The sequence below is a fragment of the Bos mutus genome, chromosome 22 (genome assembly GCF_027580195.1).
Source record: "Bos mutus isolate GX-2022 chromosome 22, NWIPB_WYAK_1.1, whole genome shotgun sequence".
NCBI classification, from domain to species: domain Eukaryota; kingdom Metazoa; phylum Chordata; class Mammalia; order Artiodactyla; family Bovidae; genus Bos; species Bos mutus.
Genome location: NC_091638.1, coordinates 45,302,420 through 45,315,871, shown reverse-complemented (window position 1 = coordinate 45,315,871; position 13,452 = coordinate 45,302,420). Strand labels below are relative to the sequence as shown.

Genomic DNA, 13,452 nt, shown 5'->3' with positions numbered 1-13,452 from the left:
ATGTTAAACTAGCAGAAGAGCACCCACACTCACCAAAGTGATAGGACACCTATGTGCCAATTGCCCAGTGAGTGTTTCTCACCAAGGCCCACTCATCACAGGTTATCAGAAGATTCTCCAGCTATTCATTATTATACCAACTCATTCTCTCCACAGTAATTATCTGTGAGCAACATATCATGCTGTCCTTGGAACCATCAAACTGACATATGATTAAATAGCAGAGGACTCTGAAGTTAAATTTAAAACCACTCTCTTACACTTCAACTCACACATCACGTCGAGATCTGTCCAGCCATGGGAATATTCCAGTTGACCAATACCAAAAACCAGAGAGAGACTATTCCCTTACTTCACCTTCCCATCTGAGAAAGGTGGTGATTACATTCTCAAAACTTTCTAAATAGATTTTTCTAGGACATGAAATAGAATTTTGGAAAGCAATTCTCTGTATGAAGTTCTGCTCTTACCCCACATTAAAATGTCTCAAGGGTTACTTATATTCACATTACATCTTCCCAGTTATGTATGGGGTCTTACAAGAAATACTACAGTTCTTCAACACGCTGTGAGAATCACACGTTTTCAGCTTTCCTTGAAAAAAATTATTGTAAAGCATAAGTTATTGTATACACAGCTGTACATGCCAATAATGACAACACTTATATTAACAATGTTACCAATTAGAAAAAAAATGGAAGAAAAAAATCAATGGGCAAATTGGAGTTAAAACCTAAGTTTCACTGTTCCTGGGCTGAAAAAGGAGCAAAAAGAGATTCTTCAATAGGAAATTTGTTTCCATTTTCCCATTTTTCCCACCTACTCTATAGTTTCTCAAGTTTTTCTACTGAAAATGGTTCTATATAACCCACTTTGTGCAGGAGCTGCGATTTAGGAAAAAGAACTTTTTTCCATCTCCATTAAATAGTTGCATCCCTAGAAAAACCAGCCAATTTCTGCCTTACTATTCTATTCTACTTTTTACGTTTATTTAATATTATATAAACAAAGAGTGGCTCTAGTGTTAAAGGACCTGCCTGCCAATGCAGGAGACATAGAGACCCAGGTTCGATCACTGGGTCTAGAAGATTTCCTGGACAAGGAAATAGCAACCCTACCCCAGTATTCTTGCCTGGAGAATCCCATGGACAGAGGAGCCTGCCGGGCTACACAGTCCGTGGGGTTGCAAAGAGCTGGAAACGACTGAAGCGACAGTATGATGACAATTCTATTATATTTTTAATATTATAAATGATTTTTAACTATATAGTATTAATTAAATTTAGACTGAGAAATATTGAAATCATCAGAATTATCTTCAAAGGAAAATTCCAAAGCCTTTGTTAGATATATCAATGACAAAGTAGTTTCTTCAGAGGAACACACTCAGTACCCATTCATTTTTAAACAGGTTCCCCCAAAATGTAGGCTTCACATAAATGTGACATTACACAGTGTGAAAAGTCCAAGCACCTTTACCCAATATGGAAGAAAGCTCCAGTCACTAGGTGGATAGGTTTCTCTACAGCTCAGGCTGGTATTGTGGGTAATGAAGTGACAGAATTCACATTTCATAAGAAAAGCCATATAAAGGAAACAAGATATTATTTTTCTAGAAAGTGATTTATAATAATACTGAGAAACCATTTTTCTAAAATTCCTTCCCCTTCTCAACATTTACAAAAAAGGCTAACAGATCTTGAGAGATTTACTATTTGCTGATATTCATCCATATGGTAGCACCAACCAAAAGCCAGGAGCAGGGGGAGGAAAAGGGAAAAGAAAAGATTTTGAAAAAATATAAATGAATCGTTACCTCTACCAACTTGACATCTCTTATTCAGGGGCCAGGACTTAACAGGCCTACCCAGGACTCTCTCTTGATTTTCCTGCTGTCATTGTTTTAACAGATCTGCAAGTTAAGAATGGTTTTACTCATTTCGAGGAACCTCGGAAACACACTGCACTATAAAATATTCACACTACAATGCAAATTGCGTTCCTTCCATCCTATTCACTATTCTGGAAGGTACAGATGGAGCGCCACAGCAAGAACTTAAGCAGAAGTTAAACAGTAAAAATAATACAGAGTTTAAAGCCCTAGTTCTACAAATTGGAGCTGGCTCAGCAAAACATTAGCCATGGCAAGTCCCACCAAGGCCAGCTCGGAAAGGTGCAAGAACCAATCCCTGGCTACATCTCAAAGGTTCAAAACCAGTTCTAAATATAGATCCCACTTTATGTTTGCAGGAGCTGTAAATCAGAGAAAACAACTTTTTTCCATCCTCAATAAAATATTTGCACCCAAAGCAAAATCTACTGATTTCTGGCTCTCTACCAGTTCTGCTTGGGCATAAAATTTTCTGACACTTCACCAGAAATGTCAGCAATAGTATAAGGCAGCTTTAAAGAGGGAAATGATTTTCTGACCTGTGGATAACCTCCTCAACGCCAACAGGAAAAGGAATTTTTAAAAACACCTGAAACCTAGTTTTTCCAGTTATTAGTATAAATGGCACAAACTATTTTTCTTAGTGGCCAAATCCTTCCTTATAGGAAGTACTGGTCTTTGAATTCAGTGAGGGGAGGGAGTCATGCTATATCCTTGACACCCAGCACAGACCCTTGCATGGAGAAGGATTTTTAATGAATAGTCTAGAAAGGAGTGCGGGGGGTGGGGGGTGGCGCATGGAGGAAAAGAGGAAGGGGGAGAAAAGGAATATGGAGGGAGGGAAGAGGGAACAAAGAAAGGAGGGATGAAGGGAAGGAGAGAATGAGGTCAAGCTCAGAAAGAGATCTTTTCCCTCCCCTTTTACTTGTGTCTTTATTTTTCTTGAAATTTCAAGCATCTTATTTGATGATAGAAAACCAGTACCACTCATCTTTTCTTAGAGCTTCCTGCCGAAGCTAGACATGATATCCAGGGCAGTCAACTCAACCTCCAGAAAAAGCTGACCAGCAAGTCTCTGTAAGGACCACGTAAAGGGTAGAAGAAGTGAGACAAAGCTAATGGAAGTTCCTTTCTTCAACAGACATGCAGTCAACAACATTCAGGAGTATGAACTGCCACCTCCAGTGTGTGGCACAGCTCCACATGCAGCTGGAGACTCATGCAGTGCCAGAGGAGGCCACTGTCTACTGGGAGACACAGTGCAATGATTACCCTAATTCAAGCTAGGATATGACACGGGTCAAGGAAAAGCGTTCGATAAAGCTCTGAGGAGATCAGGACAGGGAGAACTGCCTCTGCCTGAGGCACTCGGGGAGGAGATGAGAGTTCAGGTGGCCCTGCCAGGGCAGGATCTGTGCACAAGGAACCAGCTCAGAATAGGGAATGTGGGGAGAACGGGGAGGGAGGGCATGAAACCAGGATGAAGGAAAAGGCTGGCTGCATAACAGACAGTAGTCCCCTCAAATGCCTCATGGGATACAACCTATGAACACGGCATTTGGGAAATCATGGATTAAACACAGTTGCACAAGTTTACTTCCTACCGGCCTCTCACAGTCTTTACTATGCAACTGGAGAAGTGGCCAAAAAAAAAAATTTTTTTTAAGTAAATCTGAAAGGATTAGTTTTTGGAGAGGAACCCCAATACCACTGCTTACTAGCTATATTAACTTTAGCAAAATATTTACATTTTATGAACTTCAGTTCCTTTTTCTATAATATGCAAGAAATGACAGTTGTTATGAGAAGTAAATAATACTCAAAATGACTAAATCAGTACTGGCATTTAGCTAGTGTTCAGTTATTACTGCTGCTGCTATTTCTGTTATTATTACTAATATCAAGGTGCATTGTGAATATAAAAATGAAGAATGTAACACATAGCATTTCTAAACAGTTTGGTCAGTTTTTCATTAGGTATTCTTTGAAATGCCAGGCCAGCATGTAGTGCCCTGCCTAGCACACAGGAGGTATTTATTCTGTCTTTGTGGAGGTAACGGGTCCAAGAACTGACCCTAGCAAAGAGCAAACTGCAGGATTCTCTGGGCAAGGTATTTTTCATTATTACTTTGGGCAACAGGCCTCTGAGGTCCAGGAGTAGCGAACTTAATCTTTTGCAAGAAGAAGGAAGAATTGAGAGTACCATTTTCAACTCTGGGGAAACATTACAAAGAGTTTATTTTGATAGAAGTGTTTGAAGAGATTGTAACAATGAACTCACGCCTGCTGCCAGGTGCCAGCCATCAGCTCGAGCCTGCTTGTCAGGGAGATGCACAAGGCCCCTCACCAACAGCCCTTCCATCAGACATATGCAATAAGAATCCCAGAAAACCCACTCCAAAAACAGCTATTTCCTCTCCAAGAGGGGATACAGAGTCACAAACAATAAAGCAGCTGACCGAGCATCCATAGCAAACTGGAGGCTGGGAAAGGCCAGGAGAGGCCTGCACTTTCTGGTTTGACTTCGTTGATTCTCTGGAAGGATTTTGGACTGAATCCCTAAGGATACTTTTCCTTTTATTGGTGAACTGCTACATATATTTACCTAGATAATCTCGTCTCTCATAAGTCACAGGCTAATCTCACAAATAGTTCCTAGAAATGAGCACACATCACATAAACCCACCCCTGAGTACAAAGCAGGATCTCGCTAAACTTCTCTAGCTTCCCACTGGTTTGTGGGTAAAGAGGTTCTTGAGAGAAGTGGAGTTTTCTGGAGCAAGACCCTAAATAGGTTTAGAATATGACATTTGCATTTTACCAAACCGAATACTTAACATCTGTCTACCTGAATTTAAGCATGAGCATCTACACAGAGTTTGAAAAAGAAATGAGACCACTTTTTAAAAATAGATGGAAGGGAGAATTTCTCATAGAGTCCATAGCAAGACCCAAGAGTTAGTGACGTTTTCAAACTTTGGATTGGGAGATAAAGAGCCACAGGGCAGACTACATACTTTTACAGTAAGAAAGATCAGATATTTATAAAATATATATGATAAATGTATACACATATATATGTACATGTACAAACACAAATATGTGGTATCTCAACTGTGCACTATATAAAGAAAGCACAAAGGCCAGAGATCCTGTATTCAATTGTTACATTTCATTTTGTCTTAACTGATAAACCTGGAAGGGGTTGGGAAAAAGCAAAGTTAACTCTGGAAACTTGTCAAAGCTCAGAAAATTTTGAGGACTCCACAGACTTGTTTCCGGAAAAGCAGGGCTGCCCAAGTCTTCCTGCTAAAAATATAACTACAGACTGTTCACAGTGGTTGCTCATTTTCTCCACTGTGTTCACTGGGGCAGGAGGTTAGATGATGTTGAAACGATCGGAATCTTGTGTTGACCACTGTGGTTCTCCCACTGTAGTGTAGAGTTGGCCTGCACATTTTATCAAACCCAATCAGCACACCCTTGTCCAGAGAACCCCTAATACCCACAAACTCTCCAAGCCCTAAACCTGCATCCCATTTTCTTAGAGTCTGAGTTCACATTCATTCGCTACACAAAAGGAAAAGAAAACTAAATACTGCACAATACAGTTCCTGCACATAAAAGACACAGTAAAATACCTATGGACAGCATCTGAAGGCTGGGAACCTGAGGTGTGAGAATGAAAGGGGTCCCTGGTCTCAAGGGTTTAAATATCAACAGGTGCAGATTAGGGGTAGCTAAAGGAAGGCAAAAGGAAAGAAAACAAAAAAGACAGGCAAGGAGAAAAGCTTAAAGGTTCTTAAATGAGCAAATCCAAAACTTGGAGGAAGGGTTTGGATGCCATGGAGCCAAGGCCCTCCTTCCCTACTCTCATTACTATGCCTGTTTCTGCACATAGGGGCACCGACAAGTGAATTAACAGTCATTAGGTTTTCACTGAGAGCAGTTCTGTAGGGCCATGCCTTTAATCTCTGTTTAGATCTTTGTTTGGGGAATTACTAAGAACGGGCATCCTTCACTGTGATGAAGTTCAAGGCAGTTCCTGTGGGACACCCAGTGTGGTATGTGGGAATGGCAGACCAGTGGTTTCAGTTTCAAGGACTATGAGCCTCACCACTGGGTTTAGAGCAGGCAGTGGGTGGTGGGTGGGGAGAACTGGTGTGTGGGTAGGAGGCCTAGTTTTGGAATTATTCACTACTGGCTTAGGTGATGAGCAGTGGACAGAATACAGAGGTGCACAGCCCGAATACTGGAAAGAAAATAATATAGCTTCTCTTTTCAGAGGCAAGCTTTATGATTCTTAATTCAAATCTTTTTTTTAAAGTCCAGGTAGCCCAGATCATACAATGAGCATCTTGTAGCATACTCATTGATTGAATGATAAAGAAATCACTGGATATTATTATGTATCATTGAAAGGAAAAGTTTTGCTGGACTTAAAGAAGAACCAATTATTGACTTGAGCCCCCTGTGTTAGAGAAAGCAAACCTGGGATGTATTTTCAAACAAAATGTCCACTTTGCTTCTTAATACTGGGGTGCACACAGTCAACAATGAATCTAGTTTTACATTTGGCTCCATATGCTATGCCCTAGGTAATTAAAGAATATCTTATGGCTAATAAAAATGAAGTTAAAAAGTTTATAACCAAAACAATGACAGGAAATAACATGTGTGTACAATATGTTACTAACACACTGATAATTTTCAAAAGTGACTTTACAAAAAGTATTATAAATCTTTCAAAACACAGTGATTTATTAAGCGAAAAGTCTGAATGGTTTGCACTATTAAATTTTGCTTTTAAGCTGCTGCATCATGAGCAAATCTTTTGTTCTCCTAGGTTAAATTTAGCATCCTGCATTTGAGTTTTCCACTGCTCCAAGATTTAACATCATGTAGCTAATTTTCTGAGCTGCTCAGGAGAAATGCACTTTGGAGCTTTCACAATGATTTCTTTCACTGATTTTATAATCCAGGAAGAGAAAGTATCAAATAATCCAATAGTGATCCATTTTCATCATCTTCTTTGCCTTTTCCCACCTATACAGTCTTCTCATAAAGTAAACCTTCCTTAGGCATGGCATGAAATGAAGGAAAAAAAAAGTGGCTGCCAGAGGAAAACCATTTCAGAAATGTGTTTGTTAAACAAGTGCAAGCAATAAATTGAGCTTAGGCGAGAAAGGCGGTTAGAAGAAAAACTGAAAGTACTGACCTGAGAGTCAAGCTGATTGGAGCAAGGGTGAAAGCGGCAATTTGGAGGATAAGCAGAAAGGAAAAGGGATAGCAAAAGAGAATAAAAGGAAGGAAACGCATTAGTTTTAAACATACAGCCAACAGAAGTTACATTAGCAGGTTTCATAACCAAATGAAGGACAATAAAGCGACTTTTATCTGATATTACCACCCAAAAGCCTGGCACACATTGTAAGCAATTATATTAATTATTACATGCAAGAAACCAGTCTGTCATTCACATAATCTCAAGCACTGATGTGAACCAGAGGTGTATTCCAGCAACCCAATGGCACAATCTGCCCTTTTCTGGATGAATATTTATATAAAAAGTTCCTATCTGTGTGTGTGTAAATTTTTATTATTTAATAAACTGAAATGGAAATTACTAAGGTATTAGAAAAGTGGTAAGCACTTATGTCAGAAAGATTTTACTAGAACCAGTAAGTTGGAAGACTATATCCTATGAGATATTTTTCCTTCACTGTTAAAAACCAAATGGACCTGAGCAATCTGGCTTTCTATTTAAAGATTTACATTTCAGATGCTCACAGGGCACTATACCTCGCAAGATCAAAGACTATGAGGACACCTTCAGGTGAGGTGCCACCTGCCTATCAGCCTCCCAAGACAAGACAGATTATCTTCCAAAGCTGAGAGCAATTTTTTCAGTTGTGAAAATGAGGATCAGACTTCATCATTGCAAATATCCAGACACTGGATAACTAATTTATAGCAGAATATATAACATGGCCTTCTAATCTGTCAAAAAATAAAGTCTCTTATGCAAAGCAAGAATTAAAAGAAAAACAAAATTACATCCTCTTCCGGCTACCACAGAAGTCATAGAAGGCATTCATTTTCTTAACCTATAAAATACCCTTTGCAAAAAATCAAGTGGGTTAACAAATACGTGATTAGCTATCTGCTCAGTGGGACCCCATTATGCCATACTATGAAGAAGTAGTTTGAAGCATTTCACACAAAAAGGAAAAGCAAAACAAATCTTCAGGAGAAAGCTTAAACAAAAACATTTCAGAGGAAAACAGCATTGACTATAATGATAAAAATCAAGTGGAACATTCTAGATTAAACTCTTGGTGAAAGCATTGAGCCAATGCTTTGTGTCTGAAACCCCCCTGCAGAGTGTTTCATGACAACAAATGTAGAACTGATCAAATATAAGAGTTAAGTCAGGCCACGGTCTTTGTGGGCACTCTAGTGATGTTGGCCCCAGCTGATCTTTCAAATCTTTCAGGGGTATATCAAACTGAGGTCCATGGCCAACCTTTAAGGAATGGAATCCTAAACTAAAATAACCAGCAAACATTTAAGATTTAGTTGGTTTTTTCAAGGGACCCTAGTTTCCCTTGCTGCCTCAAAGGCATCTGTGATATCTATGACCTTCCCCAAAAGGCTTATAGGCTAGGGTTGGTATAAAACCATCTACCACTTTTTCTTAAAGAAATTCCTTCAAATGCATTTACAAACATTAATGGAAATTACTTAGAAAGAAGAGTTTATATCAAAACAAATAGAACTGGTATCAAGTTTCTTCCATGTACCATGAGACTTCTAGATCATATTATCATAATTAAAAAAAAATAAGCTTAAGTTTACATTTTGTGAAAAGAGTTCTGAAAGGAAGCAAAGAAATTATGCCAGCATGTTATTGAGAAAATTCAGAGGGAAAAATAACAGTCTGTTTCTCAACCTTAGATAAGGTACTTTTAGGCATCTAACATAATTTCTCATTGTCCAAATGTCTGGTAGCATTAGTCCTGATTCAGATAATTAAATGCTATCTTGTTTTCTATTCTGATGTTATGTTTTAGGAGTAAAAATCTCCTGTGAGACCCGCTCTCCTCTTCACAGTGGGGAGGGATGTGATCGAGGGCTCAATTTGGGCATTCCTTGCCCTCTAGACAAATACTGACAAAGCCCCTAACATATTTAAGATAATTACATCAAAGGTCGCCTGACTGATTCGTTCCCATGGTGAGATGCCAGAAATCCTGTGGCAGCAAGCTTTGTTTGACAGACTCTGCCTCTCTCTTTCCCCTAAGGCACTAAAGGATTAATTTTAACTCTAAATAAAACACTTAGAGACCTTGATGGGCAATGACACAGGAAGACTACATATTTCATTGCCTCTAATGAATTAGCTACTCGATTGTGCACATACAAGATACCTATCATTGGTGATCACATAAAGACTTTGGCCTGATGTGGACCAACTCTCAGGGACTACTCAAAGTCCCCCAGCTACATTGTGTCACTGCCCCCAGAGCAGCCTGCAGTCCAAGGCAGAAACTCCTACTGAGCCATCAGCATCAAGTCCAAGAGTTTATGCACAGAAGGGCACATGGGGACCACACTGGAGCAATATGCACTTTGAAAAGCAGAATCTTTAATGACTGTGAAAAACATCATTCATGTGGAATTTTAGAGGTAAATGCATCCATATAAGTACCAGGCATGTGCTATTTAGAAGGTTTTATCAGGGAGAAAGTAAAAAAAAAAAAAAAAAAACTAGAATATTAACAGAAAAGAAAGCAAACACAAATTGCCCTCTGAGAAAGAAGTAGGCCAGTGTCAGTGTCATTTGAGTTATTCTTAACCCCATACCTTGCGTTGCACATGACTGAAGTTCTGGAGTATTTTAGAACACAAGCTGCTTTTTTAAAAAGGTCTGTTTGCTCTGGTAGGTCACATTACAGACCAGAGACCACAGATTTATTTCAAGTTCAATTTCTTGGTTTTCAAAATCACAAACTTAATTGCAAACACTCCTCTATGACTCCAAAATGGAGATATATGTCACATTGCTAAGTAATCTTTAGTTCCCAACATTATGAGGTATGAATTTTGTAGTTTAAGCCAGCAAATAGAGATACTGCTTAATTTGAAAAGGACTATCTGACAACTCGAGGAAGATGCCTTGGTCAGAATACACATGTAACCGAGCAGATAATGCGTCAGAAAGGCAGGCCAAGGCTGAGCTCTCCTTTTCCCAAGAAACTTCCCTTCTTGGTCTCCACCCCCCACCTCCTTCTGGGTCTGGGCTCAGACATTTCCCAGACTATGCTCTGCTTCTGGACGTGAGACATAGGCAGGCAGAGAACTGGGACGGAGTCAAGTCCCACCACACGTTTTATGAATTACAGTGCCTGGGAGGCATCAGCTTTAAGGAGAGGCAAAGGCAGAGATAAAGAAAATGTGCAGAAAGTACATAAAGATAAATGCCTGTAAAATCACTGTTGTTTTAATACATTCCATATTGAGGAAATAAAAACGTGAATATTCTTGATGATTTAATGGCAATAACGTCCAGCTAAGTAAGACCTGTTTGTCCAACTAGACAATTATGTTATTTTATGCAAATATTTATAGTAGCTGATCCTGATTTTCAATTACAGTTCTGAAGGGCTGGTTTAGTGTAGAAAAATGCCTTCAAAATGTGGGGCACATCACTTTCTCTCCTGAAAGGTAGTAAAGATGAAGCAGATCTCCACGGGCCAACAGCCATGCCTCTCGGCCAGCTATGTGACTGCTGAGTGCTACTGGACTAGCTTCTTCCTTCTGGCCCATTCTTGGATGGGACTGTTCTCAGTCGCTCATCTGTCAGACCTGGGTTCAAATCCTGACTTTGACTGTTATAAACTCCACAACCTTGAGGAAGTCACTTAATCCATAAAATGCTTTCTCATCTATAAAGTAATGACAATGAGACTTCCTGTGTTGTGGGCAGGATTAAATGTTACATAGTATTTGCAGGTCAAGTGCCTAGTACAGTAACTGGTACACTGTGAGCATAAAAATATATATCATCTATTATGATTATAATTACTATTAGTAATATTATCTAGGGCATCTTCTCTATGGCTTACTTCTCAGAGAAGTGGACTAGGAGTCAGGAAACCTACATTACACTTTTCTCTTTTTCTGACCACAGGACAAATCTTTCATTCAACCTTTCAAAGTCTCAATTTTCTCAGCAATAAGAAAGACATGATCATAACATCCCTGTAATTTCAAAGTATCTTTTTGAGAAAAAAATTTGGTCCTAAAATATAGTTCCAAAATAGACATGTAGATACATCTAAATTAATAGTATTTTTAATAATCAGTAGGCTGGCAGAATGAATACTTGTGCACTTTGAAATTCAAATGAAACCCTTAAGGATTTTAATTTGTACTCTTACCAGAAAGGAAGTCTTGATGTAATTTCTAAAATGGGTCATGCTAACAAAAATCACATTACCATCAAACTATTGCTAAGATTTTTAAATGAAATATGTTTTGGAGTTTGGGTACATTATACATTAACTTTTAAAATGTTGAAATTTTATCAAGAATCAACCCATCCATTTAATCCAGAGCTAGATAATATTGAGAATCTGTTTTAGCATTCAGGTGTTCATAAGGATATAACCTCCTCACCCTACACCAGGACTTGGTACCTGCAAAATGTGATACATTTTAATAGGTTGTTAGAGATTTACTTCTGAGAAGATTCAAAGTCATACAGATGGCATGAAGCAGAAGCAAAACCTGAACCCAGGTCTTTCTGTCACTAAAGATCACGATCTGTCTAAATACAAGGTCATAGAGAGCTATTCTGCGTATGCCTTGAGGTCCTTTAGGGCCTCACAAGTGTCTTGATCAGAGCTGGCAAACATTCACTGAATTTTTCAAAATCTGCTGATCTCTTCCATATGGACTGAATCTAGGAAAGACAAATTCTGCCTTACTGCTGAACCAATGAGCAATCCTCAGAAGTAATGGAGTTACATAAGATTATTCAGAAATTCTTTCCTTACATGAAATATAGGAAAAAGCATTGATAGAAAGCTTAAATTTAGAGTACTATACATAAATACAATAGATTTATCTGAAAATCTAATTACTCTGGAACCCTGATATAATCCTCTTTGTTTTTAGACATAATTTGCTATCAACTCAGCCTGCCTTAGACTTTATTTAAACATATTTATTTACCAAATGGCATAAGGTCCTCTTAAAAGATAAGTTCCAAGATGAATTTGCTGTGGTGTGCTAAAAGATATCCAAAGGATATGAGCTCCTTTTCATTTCCCCTGTCTTGAAAGAACTCCCAACTATATTCTTCCATATTCTATGCTTAAACCTAAATGACAAATGCTTGTTTTTGATAAGAAAAAACTGAGGTTTCAGGTAGTCACAGCTTCAGTCTCTTACATACTTTGCTGACCCAAAGGCTAGATTATGGATATCACTCAAGAAAGTTGATAATTATTTTTGCAAACACCGAAGAAGTATATAAGCCCTCAAAAGATAACCCAACCAACTTCTGAGTCTCTCACAGAAACACAACATTATCCCTACAAGCTATGTTCCTTATAAGTAATCTGTTTCTTCCTTGAAATATGAATGTACATTCCAAATTTACCACACCCTGAGATGGACAACTAAGCAGCTAATGTTCACTCTCTGTTGACAATTTACAACATGACTGCAAAGTTTACCTCTCAAGTTCTGCAATTTTCTTGTCCTTGTCATTCTTTTCATTCTCCACCTCCTTGAGGATCTCCAGCAACCGGTCAACTTCTGCTTGGGCCTTGCCACACTCATCACGGTAGTAAGATGCCTCTTTGTCAAGCTGTTTCATTCGGTCTGCAAATTCTGGGTTCATCCTTGAGTCATCTTCAATATTATGAGCCTTCAACATTATATTTTTAAAGAATGTAGTTAAGATAACAATTTAGAACAGTAGACAATACAGTCACCAATGGCCCAGAAATTAACTTTGGGGAAAAAAAATTGTCAAGAATTATGGGTATACTGTCAGTTAAAAGGCAAAATAGAAAAATCATAAATTTCAGCTATTTTTTAAAAATCTTGATTTTTTAAGGTGGGTTTCTTTTACTGTTGTTATTTTGTTTCATTAAATGATGCTACTTTTTGCTTTTTTTTTCCCTTACAAGAAATGGGGGCTTGGTGGAGGTAGAGACAATAATATGCTTATTTCTGGTGTTTTGGCAAGGAACTAAGACAGTTCAACTCCTCACAGTCAAGCAAGTGATTCATACCAACAGCTTCCTTTTCCAATACAGAGAAATTGAGATAAAGCAATATTAAATTATTTCTCCAAGAATCATCAAGGGCATGTGTAAAGCCAGATAACATATAAGAGACTGGATGACTGATCATTGAACATTTCATTCCACTGAGAAATTTCAGCAGAAGATGCAGAATGAAAGAAAGGCTTGAAAATGCAGAAGGCCTTTCCAGCTAACAGTCATACCCATACATTCTTGTTCTTTTGATTAAATTAACCTGAA

At 38.4% G+C, this 13,452-nt stretch overlaps 1 protein-coding gene across 3 annotated transcripts in view; it reads right to left on the bottom strand.

Annotated features, from left to right (window-relative positions):
- The window catches only part of ERC2 (ELKS/RAB6-interacting/CAST family member 2), a 996,367-nt gene that overhangs the window by 490,630 nt on the left and 492,285 nt on the right, over positions 1–13,452 (bottom strand). For all 3 annotated transcript variants that reach the window (XM_070360622.1, XM_070360624.1, XM_070360623.1), the window contains exon 11: positions 12,637–12,830. In XM_070360622.1, coding sequence (XP_070216723.1) covers positions 12,637–12,830 — 194 coding nt within the window. The remainder of the gene's footprint in view (positions 1–12,636; positions 12,831–13,452) is intronic.